The sequence below is a fragment of the Mytilus californianus genome, unplaced genomic scaffold (genome assembly GCF_021869535.1).
Source record: "Mytilus californianus isolate M0D057914Y unplaced genomic scaffold, xbMytCali1.0.p SCAF_4, whole genome shotgun sequence".
Taxonomy (NCBI): domain Eukaryota; kingdom Metazoa; phylum Mollusca; class Bivalvia; order Mytilida; family Mytilidae; genus Mytilus; species Mytilus californianus.
Window position 1 is genome coordinate 43663891 of NW_026262690.1, and position 15438 is coordinate 43679328.

General features: G+C 34.7%; 2 protein-coding genes across 2 annotated transcripts in view; both read right to left on the bottom strand.

Moving 5' to 3' along the window:
- The window catches only part of LOC127698342 (uncharacterized), a 49379-nt gene extending 45109 nt beyond the window's left edge, over nucleotides 1-4270 (bottom strand). Inside the window, exon 1 of the mRNA XM_052201751.1 lies at nucleotides 4194-4270. The gene's annotated coding sequence lies outside the window, so the exon portion shown is untranslated. The remainder of the gene's footprint in view (nucleotides 1-4193) is intronic.
- A 598-nt stretch (nucleotides 4271-4868) lies between these two features.
- Nucleotides 4869-9091, bottom strand: LOC127698359 (uncharacterized protein DDB_G0290803-like). Its single transcript, XM_052201776.1, has 2 exons — nucleotides 8893-9091; nucleotides 4869-5422 (listed from the first exon to the last, which is right to left on the bottom strand). Exons 1-2 carry the CDS (start codon nucleotides 9019-9021, stop codon nucleotides 4874-4876), a joined length of 678 nt encoding a protein of 225 aa, XP_052057736.1. The 5' UTR covers nucleotides 9022-9091; the 3' UTR covers nucleotides 4869-4873.
- Nucleotides 9092-15438: the final 6347 nt, after the last annotated feature.

Consider the following 15438-nt stretch of genomic DNA (forward strand, 5'->3'; position numbering starts at 1 on the left):
GTTCCACATAGTCCTTAATATGTAAAACTTTCCAAAGATATACTTTTTTTTGACATCCAAGTTTTCCAGTACACAGGTCTGCTTTTGTCACATGAACTTTTAATATAGAAATATTGTCTTTACATGAATGTAACGGTTGTGTCTGTGAAGGTTAAAAAATCAAAAACAAATATTTAAATAAATATAAAGTAGGTTATCCATTACAAAGATTTTTATCAATTTTTTTAACAATTCTAAGAAAAGGCTCGTCTTGATTTCTGTACATGTATTTGCGGTCTGCTCAATCACTTCACATGCAATGTTTACATCAGGTTAAGGTCCATTTGAATTTGCTTAGTAACTTAATTATTTCTTTCAACTTTTCTGTGGAAAGACCTATTGATTTTGTTCTGATTATTATTTTTTCTTCTTCCGCCAAACCCTTTTTTTTTTGCAGTATAAAGTGGTTTCGCAAGATGTCGCATAGATTTTTTGCATATGATATCAAACAGTTATTGCACTTTTGAAACTCACCCTGTTAAACGCAACACTTTTTATTGTAAGAGTTATCTCCCCAAACACTGTTTTCCTTTTGTGCACATCTCCTTCTCAACCGTAAAAGAAATCAACAAATTTATTTTTCCACATTGCTCGTTAATTCCTCAGGATGCTTCGGTCAATTTTAACTGAAGCGATAATGAGACTCCATTTTAGAGTTATTTCCCCTTTTGTATTTGACATAAATGATATGTGTAAATGTAATTCATGAATTGTAAGTGATAAAGACCTAGGATATCTTGATTTGATGTCCTTGGTCCACCTAAAAGAAAATGGTGTCAAGGTCATAGGTCAAGGTAATGTTCTAAATTTTGCCCTTTGCTTGTGTGTGCATCTTATCTCATACTATAAAAGCTAGATATCAAAGAACTGGTTCTATTTTTTTGTTTGTTGAGATGAAGAAATAGTACATTCAGTTCGAAGCAATAGGATGATATGTTATAGGAGCTATTGTCCTTGAAATTTTAAATTTTAAGGTAAATTGATTATTTCTTCATTCTGGTTTATGATAGGGTCCTTTGAAAAGGGTTGGGTGACACATGACTTTTAAAAATATCAACCAGAAGTGACCTTGTGCAAACCTGATGTAGCTATTTTTGCACTTATGCAAGGGAAAAATACTAAGAAACAATATATTTTTAGAATCAGCATACAGTAACCTTAAAATGACATACAGAACGTGCAAGACCCTCATGGGTAGTCAAGGTCTTTAAAAAAAAAAACTTGTCGTCTACATCAACAGTTACCTTCAGTAAACTGGAAGTAGCTAATTATTTCCCTTATTTGAAAGAAAAGTATATAGAAACCATATATTTTTCGGAATCGGTGTAAAGTAAGCTACCTTATGTCACCCGATGTGACCATTGGTAAACGGGAAGTGGCTGTTTATCTCCCTTATTTCAAGTGAAAGTATATAGAAACCATATATTTTTGAAATCAGTGCAAAGAAAGCTATCATATGAGACTAGAAGTGACATTTTCTTAACCAGAAGTAGCAAATTATCTCCCATATTTAAGGCAAAAGTGTATAGAAACCATATATTTTTGAAATCAGTGTAAATAAAGCTTTCATATGAGGCCGGAAGTGTCATTTTCTAAACCAGAAGTAGCAAATTATCTCCCTTATTAAAGATAAAAGTATATAGAAACCATATATTTTTTGGAATCAGTATGAAGAAACCTATAATTGGACACCAATAGTAACTTCGAAAGTAACTTCTTATCAATCATTAAGAAATTTAATGTGGAAAGACCTTCAATTGTTCTCTGAAAAATTGGTTTTTAATTTTTAATGTTAATTTTTGCTGCATATGAATCGATTCCTTTGGAATATTTTCCCTGAACTTCTCTGATCTAGCTGCATACATATACTTATAATTGGCATTTTCCAGAGAGTTATAAAGCCAGTAGAAAAAATAAATTGAAGTTGGTACTCCAGGAATTATTCGCATTGCAACATTTTAAACATATTTTACACAAAGGTCTATAGCCTGCTGTACTCATCGTTTGCTATTTTAAGTTTGGATGAAGTAGACTGTTCATTTGTTTGATTACATGAATTCCCTTAACTTTGTATGAAATTACGCAAGTGTCTTAGTTTGGTTTATAAGTTTAAAGTATACTTTTCCGTATTAAGAATTTCTTCTTCAATATCCTACGAATCGATTGCACTGAGAATCTGTTGATTTAAATCATCCAAAAGTTTCTTCTTTTGTTCTATACTTTCAAATGTTGTGAAAAAAATCTTTCCTGTCTAACTCTGCTTCGTTTTTCAAATCATCTTTTTTTCGTCTTATTGCTTTCGGCTTATTTAAATCTTCATCACGGCACCAAAATGCAAGAATATGTGAAGAAATGAAGAAGAATTTCTTCATATTATAAATTGTATTCAATCTAGAATGCCCAAGTATATAAGTAATGTGTCACAAAGTCTATATGTTGCAATACCTAAAAATGGCTAAAATATGTTATGTTCCCACATTGTGTTCTCGCCATATTTACAGCAATAACATCATATGGAAAATTTGATTTGATTTTAATTCATTTTTAATTGTTTCTATTTACCAGAAGTTGCAGAATGTTTTCTTGTGGATTTATTAATAATAGTGCCCTTGCTAAAATGGAACAAACATTGAAAAATTGAAGTTTTTCAGTGTTTACAGGGGAGGTAATATTTTAACATTACATGTAGATTTCCCACTGTATAATGCCCTCTGAATATATATCATATCTATTAAAAATCTATCTATTACAGTTTTAAAGATAATAGGCAAACATAAAAACCAATGTTAAAATTTGTTTTTTAAGGGCAAAGTCGTCTGACAGTGTTGATGTAACTGGAAAATTTGCACAGGCTCCTTCTGAACATTCCAGACCTGTCAGATTTTCTTTATCTATAGCGATTATCAAGATAATAGACAAAACTTTGATTTTAACTCTTTTATTTGTAGCAGTGTCTGTCATGTTGGTTGGCAGGTCGGATCATCAGAAACCAAATATACCATTACTGATAATGGCCAAGCTTTATTCTAATTGGCCATGCGAGTAGTTTCGGATCTAACATTTAGAGAAAAACTAATGGATGGATGAAGAATGATGATGACAGATGATGGATGCCAAGCGATGAAAAGGCTCACTTGACCTTCGTGTCTGGAGAACTAACGTGAGGGTACCTAAATTGCAACTATTTTGACAGTTTTTTCGCCTACTTTTATTTATGATCCAGACAAAAGTTTCCATTTTGTGTTTATTTTGTAGATGTATCCTTATTTACTATATAGTTCCACCAATTTAATTTTGAATCCATATTGAATCATAGAAAAATGGGTTTGAACCGACCTCCAAACGATCCATAGTTCTGTAATGAGGAGTACCCAAATTGCATCTATGTTAAATTCACGTCCTCAAAAATCGAAAAACATATGTTTTTATTTATTTTTTCAAATATTTAGAACAATTTGACATTTGTCCATGTTTACTATTCATTTTTTTAAGAAATGGATGCTGAGGCCGTAACATATTTTATTTGCAAATTTTTAAAAGAAGACTTTTTGTGGACGTTGCGATGATGGCGACGTTTCCGCAGATTTTAAATTTTCCAGCGATTACTTTATCTGTTTATATATACTGTGAATGTTTTGTGAATATTTAAATATATTTATCTATTTGAAAGACGTGCATAATGTCAAATGATAAAAAATACAAATTGTTTAGTCCCTAGGAAAACTTGTAAGATTTTCGCTGCTATTTTTGCTAAATAGGTGCAATTTGGGTACTCGGTGCAATTTGGGTACTGTGACGTTATAAATGTAACAAAATACAAAGAGTAGGGAAAATTGGCCTGAAAAAGTATAATAGTAGTATAATACAGAAATGCAGACCCCCATTATTTGTGAATTTATGCAAAATACACTTAAAGATTATTTTTAACACTTTGTCTTTGACATAAGGATATGAGAACTTCCTTGTCAACTCTTTATTTTATGTACTGGACCGAAATTTAAAAGGGTTCTTTAAATAAATACAGTATCCTCGTAAATTAGTTCCCGGTCTGGTGATAATTCCATTAACACCGCTCAAAAAAAAAATCATTGACGTGGTGTTTGTGCCTTCTTCGGTTAATTAGTTACTCAATACATTATCACCAGTATATTTACCCTAAATAGATGCATTCATTTCAAGGTCTTTGTAATTCTCGTAAATGTTTACTCTAAAGAATATGACTAAATTTCAACATACACCGGAAATTGGTCCAATCAAATTACGGGATTTTCAAACACGTGATCACCAAAGCGCGAAGCCCAAAACAACGTTAGTTGGAAGAAAGACACAAATATATTCCGTGTGATTACGCTGGAAATGGCAAGGAGGGCGTCGTCTGCACTTGAAGAAATACAAAACAATTATGAACAAAGGTCTGCTTCGTTTTCAACACATCCAATAACATATAAATTAGTAGATACAGGTCCATTTATGCTGTGACTTCTGTCGGCTTTCTTTTTATAGTTTAGGAGTCCCACGATATAGAACTTCAACTATACTTAACTAACTCTAACCCTGGGTCAACCCCTTAAGCCTTACCCTAACCTAATCTTAACTTAAAGTGAAGGGACACCTACAGAGTTTTTTTCCGTCAGACATTGGGGCCTACAGGGTACAGGGTACCAAGTTTTGCCAGACCTATATTTTCACTCGAAAATCAAATGAGATGCTATTGAACAAACGTTAATTTTGATTTTGTTTTATATTATAACCTGTGATTCATAACAATTGTAGTTTATTGAATAATGTGAATATATTATAATACATTACAAATATATATTGATCTGATTAAAAGTTATTCCTCACAAGAGTACTTGGAAACAAGATAGTCATTGGTAGATTCATTCTGTTCGAATTCAAAATCTGACTCATAGTCAGAATCATTATCACTCCCAGAATCATTAGTCTCGTTATCTACCTTCACATTATCTACAATAGCATTCTCATTCTCTACATTCTGTACCCTCTCATTCTCTACATACTCTCCCCTGTCATTCTCTACATTCTCTCCCCTCTCATTCTCACTCTCTACCCTCTTATGCTCTACCCTCTCATTCTCTACATTCTCTACCCTCTTATTCTCTTCATTCTCTACCCTCTCATTCTCTACATTCTCTACCCTCTCATTCTCTGCCCTCTTATCCTCTACATTCTCTGCCCTCTTATTCTCTTCATTCTCTACCCTCTCATTCTCTACATTCTCTGCCCTCTTATCCTCTACATTCTCTACAATAACATTCTCATTTTCTACATTATCATGTACAATAATACAGTCAGTAGCTCTAGGGTTAGTTAAAGGTGTATGCTTCATACAGCCTCTCCTTCTCTGCCCAGATGGTGTAATCTGCAAAAACAGAATGCACCGTAAATGAATTAATAACATTGATTCAGACTTCTAAGTTTATATCATTTTCTACAATGTAAATATAGTTTCATCGTTTGAAAATGATTTTACAACTTTGTTTTGACTTTATTGGTACAGATCTGAAAATATTAAGAATGTGTGGCATCAATAAACTTAAAAACTGTAGAAATGAATATAATTTTGTGTTTGTTTGATCTATCACATTTATAATTAATATATTTGTTTACTGCTAACTCACCTAGTACCCTAGTTTTGTCCTGCCAAAAAAGTCTATTCTTTTAGCTTTTTAGCTCACCTGGCCCGAAGGGCCTAGTGAGCTTTTCTCATCACTTGGCGTCCGTCGTCCGTCGTCGGCGTTAACTTTTTACATTTTGAACTTCTTCTAGAGAACCACTGAATGGAATGAAACCAAACATGGCATGAATATTCCTTATGAGGTGCTGACCAAGTGTTGTTACTTTGTAGCGGATCCATCATCCAAGATGGCCACCAGCGGGGGACTTAGTTTAACATAGGACCCTATGGGAAATACATACAAATGTCTTCTTTTAGAGAACCACTGAATGGAATGAAACCAAACATGGCATGAATGTTTCTTATGAGGTGCTGACCGAGTGTTGTTACTTTGAAGTCGATCCATAATCCAAGATGGCCGCCAGCGGGGGACTTAGTTTAACATGGGACCCTATGGGAAATACATACAAATGTCTTCTTTTAGAGAACTACTGAATGGAATGAAACCAAACATGGTATGAATGTTCCTTATGAGGTGCTGACCGAGTGTTGTTACTTTGAAGCCGATCCATAATCCAAGATGGCCGCCAGCGGGGGACTTAGTTTAACATGGGACCCTATGGGAAATACATACAAATGTCTTCTTTTAGAGAACCACTGAATGGAATGAAACCAAACATGGCAGGAATGTTTCTTATGAGGTGCTGACCGAGTGTTGTTACTTTGAAGCTGATCCATAATCCAAGATGGCCGCCAGCTGGGGACTTAGTTTAACATAGGACCCTATGGGAAATACAACAAATGTCTTCTTTTAGAGAACCACTGAATGGAATGAAACCAAACATGGTATGAATGTTTCTTATGAGGTGCTGACCAAGTGTTGTTACTTTGAAGCTGATCCCTAATCCAAGATGGCCGCCAGGGGGGGACTTAGACTAACATGGGACCCTATGGGAAATACATACAAACGTCTTCTTTTAGAGAACTACTGAATGGAATGAAACCAAACATGGTATGAATGTTCCTTATGAGGTGCTGACTGAGTGTTGTTACTTTGAAGCTGATCCATAATCCAAGATGGCCGCCAGCGGGGGACTTAGTTTAACATGGGACCCTATGGGAAATACATACAAATGTCTTCTTTTAGAGAACCACTGAATGGAATGAAACCAAACATGGCATGAATGTTCCTTATGAGGTGCTGACCAAGTGTTGTTACTATGAAGCTGATCCATAATCCAAGATGGCCGCCAGCTTGGGACTTAGTTTAACATGGGACCCTATAGGAAATACATACAAATGTCTTCTTTTAGAGAACCACTGAATGGAATGAAACCAAACATGGCATGAATGTTCCTTATGAGGTGCTGACCGAGTGTTGTTACTTTGAAGCCGATCCATAATCATAGATGGCCGCCTGCAGGGGACTTAGTTTAACATGGGACCCTATGAGAAATACATACAAATGTCTTCTTTTAGAGAACCACTGAATGGAATGAAACCAAACATGGCATGAATGTTCCTTATGATGTGCTGACTGAGTGTTGTTACTTTGAAGCCGATCCATAATCCAAGATGGCCACCAGCGGGGGACTTAGTTTAACATGGGACCCTATGGGAAATACATACAAATGTCTTCTTTTAGAGAACCACTTAATGGAATGAAACCAAACATGGCATGAATGTTCCTTATGAGGTGTTGACCAAGTGTTGTTACTATGAAGCTGATCCATAATCCAAGATGGCCGCCAGCAGGGGACTGAGTTTAACATTGGACCCTATAGGAAATACATACAAATGTCTTCTTTTAGAGAACCACTGAATGGAATGAAACCAAACATGGCATGAATGTTCCTTATGAGGTGCTGACCGAGTGTTGTTACTTTGAAGCCGATCCATAATCCAAGATGGCCGCCTGCAGGGGACTTAGTTTAACATGGGACCCTATGAGAAATACATACAAATGTCTTCTTTTAGAGAACCACTGAATGGAATGAAACCAAACATGGCATGAATGTTCCTTATGAGTTGCTGACCGAGTGTTGTTACTTTGAAGCCGATCCATAATCCAAGATGGCCGCCAGCGGGGGACTTAGTTTAACATGGGACCCTATGGGAAATACATACAAACGTCTTCTTTTAGAGAACCACTGAATGGAATGAAACCAGACATGACAAGAATGTTCCTTATGAGGTGCTGACCAAGTGTTGTTACTTTGAAGCTGATCCATCATCCAAGATGGCAGCCAGCGGGGGACTTAGTTTAACATAGGACCCTATGGGAAATACATAAAAATGTCTTCTTTTAGAGAACCACTAAATGCAATGAAACCAAACATGGCAAGAATGTTCCTTATGAGGTGCTGACCAAGTGTTGTTACTATGAAGCAGATCCATAATCTAAGATGGCCGCCAGCGGAGGACTTAGTTAAACATAGGACCCTATGAGAAATAGGTACAAATGTTTTCTTTTAGAGAACCATTGAATGGAATGAAACCAAACATGGCATGCTTGTTCCTTTTGAGGTGCTGACCAAGTGTTGTTACTTTGAAGCTGATCCTTCATCCATGATGGCTGCCAGATGGGGGCAATGTTTAACAAAGGACCCTATGGACAATACATACAAATGACTTCTTTTAGAGAACCACATACTGAATGGATTGAAAACAAACATGGCATGAATGTTCCTTATGAGGTGCTGACTAAGTTTTGTTACTTTGAAGCTGATCCTTCATCCATGATGGCCGCCAATGGGGGGACTTCCTTTAACATAAGACCCTATGGGAAATACATACAAATGCTTCTTCTAGAGGTGCACTGAATGGAATGAAACCAAAACATGGCATAAATGTTTCTTATGAGGTGCTGATTAAGTGTTGCTACTTTGTTGCCGATTTACTGTTCAAGATGGCCACCAGGATTTTTTATTAAATTACAGGACCAATATATTAAACCAAATTTGGCCTCACTCATTATTAGGGTATCTGTTATGATTTTAATCTATTTTTACATGATTTCCAAAACCAAAGTAGAATCAGGTGAGCGACACAGGCTCTTGAGAGCCTCTAGTTTATATTTCATTTTGTTATGGCATTTTCCCCCCATTTACCCAATCAATGTTAAATGTTTTTTTGAAAAAAGTTTTTACCTATCTACACCCCATTTTTCTTATCAGGAAACACTTAACAGACATATTTTTTTTTGTTTGCCTTACCATCCATTTGTCAATGGCAGCATCAGGGTTGAACTCCTTGATGCTTGGAGATTGTAGTCTGATTAGCATGCAGTCATTTAAGTGCCTGTTGGACAGTTTATGTCGTCTATCTGTCTTCATCAGCTTCATTTGGTTGAATGCACATTCATTCCGAACTGAATTCTAGACAGTTCGGTACCCAGACAAATCGACATCGGGACAAATCACCTAACATAGACAAATCGGCACCCAGACAAATCGGCATCTAGACAAATCGGCACCTTATAAATTATTTATCTTTGATCTAAATATAGTGAACCAAAAATTAAAATTTCCTGACACTGATATATGTATGAGGACCTGAACTCAATTTGCAAGTTTAGTGTTAATATATAGCAATTATGTTTGACCTTTTTACAAATTACTAATTTGTTTCCTGCACTATTTACAACATTATTATCAATATTGTATATGGTATCTTCGAAGAAGTATCTTATTAAGTGGTTTATTCCTTTTGTTATTTATTTGACACTGTTATGTCATCCCTCGACGTCGTTGTTAGTACGGATGGAGGACATAGAAACACACCAGTAGTCTATGTCAAATACACTGTTACGTATCCACGTATATGTAGTCCATCACCTTCTGGACACCTGGATGGTCTGCTTTCTCGTCTGACGGAAGGTGGGTTTGGGCTTTACGTATTACAGGATTTCCAAAGAGTTAACATTAGCTATATTTTAACCAAATAATTAGAAACAATGTATTCAAAATAATATTAGGATACAGGCCTCAACCTTCCTTCTCATGTTGGTGGAAGAGGTATATGTGGCCAAATTATGTCATCATTGTGCTCCTAACATTAAGAGTATTTTATTGAAAAAAATATAACATATACACACAAATTATAATAAATAAGTATCATACTTCACTAAATTAAATTATTTTTTATCTTACATTGTGTAAGAATATATATCTATTTCTATGAAATGTAGTGTTAAGAGTATGAATTAAACCACTGGAATTGATAATATAACTAATTTGATAAACTGAATAAACATATGCATATATTGATGTATACAACTGTCGTGTGACATTGTGTAAGAAAAAGAATCCCTAAAGTGTTTACCTTTATATATGTTTCTGGGTATTTACTCAGTATGGCTTGCACACGCTGTTATGTTTATGGCTTTTGATATTAAAACAATAAAATATAGTTTTCAGGTATTGTGTTGTCTTAACAGATCATGCCAAGAAATCTAAGCTAAAAATTCCGGTAGACCTCCTACGGCACCCATTAGTAGTTAAAGATTTGATTTCATTCAACAAATTAATTTATGACCTTCATGTACGTGTCGCTTAGAACACAGCCATATACCAAATGGTCAATATTAATCATCCATGTAATTTGCTCTATGGGATATTTGCAGAATTTCAACGGAGGCAATTTCTTGGCATGGTTAGGATCAAACGAGAACACAAGCTATACACTTTTGATCTCTATTGAGGAATTATCAGATTTATACATAAAATACTGATTAATGCATAACTACAATTAATTATGATTTAATTAAATAATGTTTATTCAAACAACAACATATCTAACAATCAATTATGATTTAATTAAATGATGTTTATTCATACATACATAATCATTTAGGGTTTAATTAAATGATGATTATTTGATTATTTTTTTTGTAATGCATATTTTATCTACGAATTCTTATATTACTGCAACAATTCTTTAATCTTTCCTAATACATATATTTTTAAAAACGAAATGTCCGGATCCAGAAATGTCCAAAATGGATGCCGATTTGTCTGGGTGCTGAAATGTCTTGTTGCCTGAATTACCTTCCGAACTGATGTAGGGGGCAGACTGTTGACTAAATCAAACATGGCCAGAATGTTGTCCACACCCATGGCACCACAGAAAGTGTTCACCTCTGACATTTTTGTTGCATTTACAGACCCTTTGAATCTAAAAAATTTAATAAAAAATATTTTATTTCATAATTTATTTGTTCATGATGCATAAAATGGAAAAAACAGGCAGGCAGATAGACGCTAAGTGACAATAATGGTAACCTACCTACGGTACACCAAACTTTTCAGGAGTCTCCATTCTGTCATAAGTTCTGATGTTTCAACTTTCTGGCCAAATCTAACCATCAGAGATTTAACATGATTGTCACCAAAATCTGCAATAAATATTTATGTATGAGTGTTTTAAAACATGACACTGAACCATTAAAAATTAGCTATAGCTTTAAAAGATCTAAAATAAAACCAGTATTTTTTACTGAGATTGGTATTAGCACTCTGATACATTATGACATATAATTAATTCTAAAATTGCTGAAATGTGCTAGATTTTATTAAGTTTTCCCAAATGTCACATTTTTTTTATTTACTATAATAATAAAGTATATGATATTAAAACGTAATTAATGCATTGTTATTGATGAAAGTCTGCTGTTAGCTGAGTGTAGTGTACAGGTTAGGTTTATGCTAGGTTGGTTATTGTACAATATGTCTATAGTACAAATGTACATAACAAGCATAAGAAAGTGCAAGGATTTTTGAAAGTTGTATTCTACATTTAGATATATATGTATATACATCAAATTGAGAATGGAAAAAACAGGAAGGCAGATAGACGCTAAGTGACAATAATGGTAACCTACCTACGGTACACCAAACTTTTCAGGAGTCTCCATTCTGTCATAAGTTCTGATGTTTCAACTTTCTGGCCAAATCTAATCATCAGAGATTTAACATGATTGCCCCCAAACTTGCAATAAATATTTATGTATGACTATATAATAAGCAAGAATTAGTTTAGACACCAAAGCATAGATAACAAGTACAATTTTATTCAATACCTTGACTGCTGCAGCTAAAAATGAATTAATAGTATAAGTAATATAAATACAAAGAAATACAAATTATTATGTCACATTGAAATATTTGCTATCATGAATTTGATCATCATCACCATCATATCATTTAAATAAAATAAATAAAGTGAAAATTATAATCATGTTATAAAAAATTATATTATGTTTGTACTGTGTACAGATTTATTTCTTGAATGAAGGTAGTAAAAATGATAACCTACCTGCAGCATCTGAGTAGTCTGCCGGCCAATTCCTCAAAGACGCTGTTACCGTTGGTTTCAAATCTTCATTCAAATCATTAAACCGTACTTGAATAGCTCCCAGCAAAGCATTTACAATACTTTCACTGTTTAAACTGCCCATCCTTCTTTCACTTAATTTGTATCCACAGTATGATTTGTTGTTTAAAATGTTGGAAAGGCGATCAGACTTCCTGGAATATTAAGATAAATCAAGTTTAATGATAATCATGTGGCATAACAATAAATCTACTGTAGACTATCATGAACATGATGAACTAAAACGCACTTTCTGAGGTCAAGATTCCTGTAATTATCATTTCAAACTCATTGTTCAAATTATTTTAGTTTACCTAGTAATGCACTGCTGTAACACATCAGATGTAGCTTCTACATGTAACTGGAAATCACCGAGGGTTACATCTTCTCTTTGCAGTAAGAGAGAAAGTCTTGCCAAAGGCTCCAAAATATCCTGTAGAGTAGAGTAGAACAATAAATAAATACAAGTTGAAAGTAGTTTTTTTACAATGCAACTTAAAAAGTAATGTAAAGAAACAAAGCATTGACACTTTGAATCTGGCTGAACTTGTAATGTTTTGCATATCTCCCTATTTAAATAATTAATGTCTGATTTTACAAATTTAGACAATTCCAATAAAGAAAACTACTAGGACAAGATGAACTAGTACTACTTACTTGCAAAAAAGCTGCATATTCAATGATATCTTGACTGCCTAATAACTTCTCTAATCCTTCTGCCTTTGCATGGGTGTGCGACATGGTCTGAAGATGGGTGATGTATGCCGGGTAACTTTGAAATAATGATGACAGTGCTTTCCTTAGATGAGGCATCCACCTGCTCCCTCCTACACAGTGGTAACTGGCCTTTTATATTCAAGATCTAAAAGTTAACATGACACAGACGGTTATTCAATATTGCAAAAAATATGTTGCTATAAAATAAAATACAACATATCATAAACATTGTTTGTGTCTCTATCATTTTCGGTTTATTTTTTGTCCACAGATTTCCCCTTATTTGGCAATTTGGCATGGATACTTTTGCTTTTAAAATTAAAAATGTACTTATTACCAAAATGTTTATTTAAAATTTATTTTTTTTAGATTTTAGATGATTCCTTACCTTAAATGTTTTTTTTCAGTTTTTTTCTCTGAGCTGGGCTGTTTTTGAAGAAATAGTAAACTAACAGGAGTGTCACAAGTTTGTCACATGTTTTGTCTTTTTTAAGGGTGTCCTTAAAAGCTAGCTCCAGACGATGTCCCAAACAGTGGATGCCGACAACTACTGGGTAGTCCTGTTTTATTAAGGTGACAAGTCCATGTTTTACTCCTGTCATGTTGCACGCTCCATCAGAGCCGAACCCCACTAGTTTGCCCATGTCCCCATAGATGTTGTTTTCTTTCATCTGGCTGATTACGAACTGGTATAAATCAGCAGAACATGTTGATTCTGGCTCTCCTATACAAATAAATCTGTTTAATATTTTCCCTTTGTGATTGGTTCTCATATAAATAGTTTCCTGTTCCGTAATAGAGTCATCCGTCGATCCATCCATAGTAAGGGAGAAAAAATTTATTTCACTAACAAATTTCTGTAAGTTGCCCTTCTCAACTGCAGCTATATTCTCCATAAATAGTGTTCCAGAGCAACGGTTGTTGTAACTTTCCCCATTACCTAAACCTTTTGCTTCATCAAGTTCATTTAACCATGAAAAGTCTGACATGGGTCGGTTGTGTTTGATAATTGCATGCATGTTTCTGAATTTTAAATTTAGTTGAGCTCTATTTTTTTCATTTAAAGAAATAATAGACTTATGGGCAGGAGCCTCTGTTGGATTTTGCTTTGCCTCTGCAATTATACTTGCATTAACATGACTTTTACTCTTCTCATGATCTGAGATTGTGCTAAGTTTAAAGTTAGTGCATCCTGTCAAAAAGAAGTGTTTATTCTTGAGATTATCGCCGGTACTGCTATGTTTCCCGTGCGAAATGCAAATTGTGCATGTCATCATGTTGTTGTTATAAAGTAACCATGATCGCCCCTCTTGCCATTTTGGGTTGAATGACCTTTCAGGTCGTTTCTCCTTTTCGTACAAGGACCGCTTAACAGCTTTATCAACTTGAATAGGTGGCTGGTTTGGCCTTTTACCGGGTTTCGACCCACTTACAAATTTTATCGGCCATGACATATTTCCTGAACTTATCAACTATGCTTAATAGACCTCCTTCCTGAAGAGTGAATTTCTAAAACCAGAAACATGACGGAAATACGCGGAATGGTTTGGGGCGAGATGGACATGGTACGAAAAGTCCATCACTGGGCGGAAATACTGGTTCCTGAAGTTAGAAAAAGCGAGGGAACAGGAAATTTACTTTTATTAAAGATGATCACAATTTTATAAACAAAATACTCTGCCGGGACCGACAGGGAATTAAGTTTTGGCGGACCCAAGCAGACTAAAATATTGCCGGCCATCAGGTCCTGCACAGCAACGAGTTTTGCTGGACCTGCATAAATTCTGTCCCTTAGGTCCGACAGGTCCGACAATTAGTTGCATTTCTGCACCTAATACTACTGTAACCAGAGAGCATGATTCTCATTACAAAATCACTTCGTCTCCTCCAGGACCTCTGCCTCTGGCTCTGTGTTTCAAAACCGCACTATAATCTATTTGATCTAAAGAAGTACTTCCCTAGGTCAAACGCTTACTGCTGGCTAAATAAACTCATCATAGATACCATGATTAAAATTTTGTATTTGCGCCAGACGCGCATTTCGTCTACAAAAGACTCATCAAGCATCTTCTATTCATAGGAAACAATCCTATCGCACTACGATTATTGAGTAACAGTTAAGTGTTACATAACTTAAAATTCATTTTTTGAGGGGCTGAATCATTTTTTGATGCCCTACAAACGAGTAATGAGGGTGTCTTTTTTTTTGTTTGCGATTTGTGCCGATCTGATGAGTGAAGCCATTTTCAACTGATAGTGACAATTTGTTCTTGTGTTGTGCTGTAAGACCACTCTCCCAGGTTAGGAAAGATCGTCGCTGAGATGAAAATCAATATTACACCAAATTACGCAACTATTTAAAGACTCCAGTCTATCCTTTACCTGTATTTGCCTTATCAGATCACGTAATTGCATAGATTATTATGGAATAGATAAATATTTTTCTTGGAAACATTTTCAGTGTTTCAGGATTAGAATTGAGAGAAAAGATCGAAATACAAATACGAAACGTTTTAACACATGGCTTTCCTTATTGCCAATTTAAATATCGAATTTTCTCATTGGTCAATAGTAAAAATCTATTTTAATATGACCAATGAACATCATCATGATGATAACACTTGGTAACATTGCAATACAACTACAAATATTTATGAATGGAAGTTGTTTTA

What these genes read in the sequence shown, in the direction of transcription:
- LOC127698359 (XM_052201776.1), bottom strand. Translation starts at nt 9,021, where the DNA reads ATGAAGCTGATGAAGACAGATAGACGACATAAACTGTCCAACAGGCAC. An exon ending in CTGCCATTGACAAATGGATG is followed by an intron (nt 5,423 to 8,892) that starts GTAAGGCAAACA and finishes CTGTTTTTGCAG; the next exon opens with ATTACACCATCTGGGCAGAG.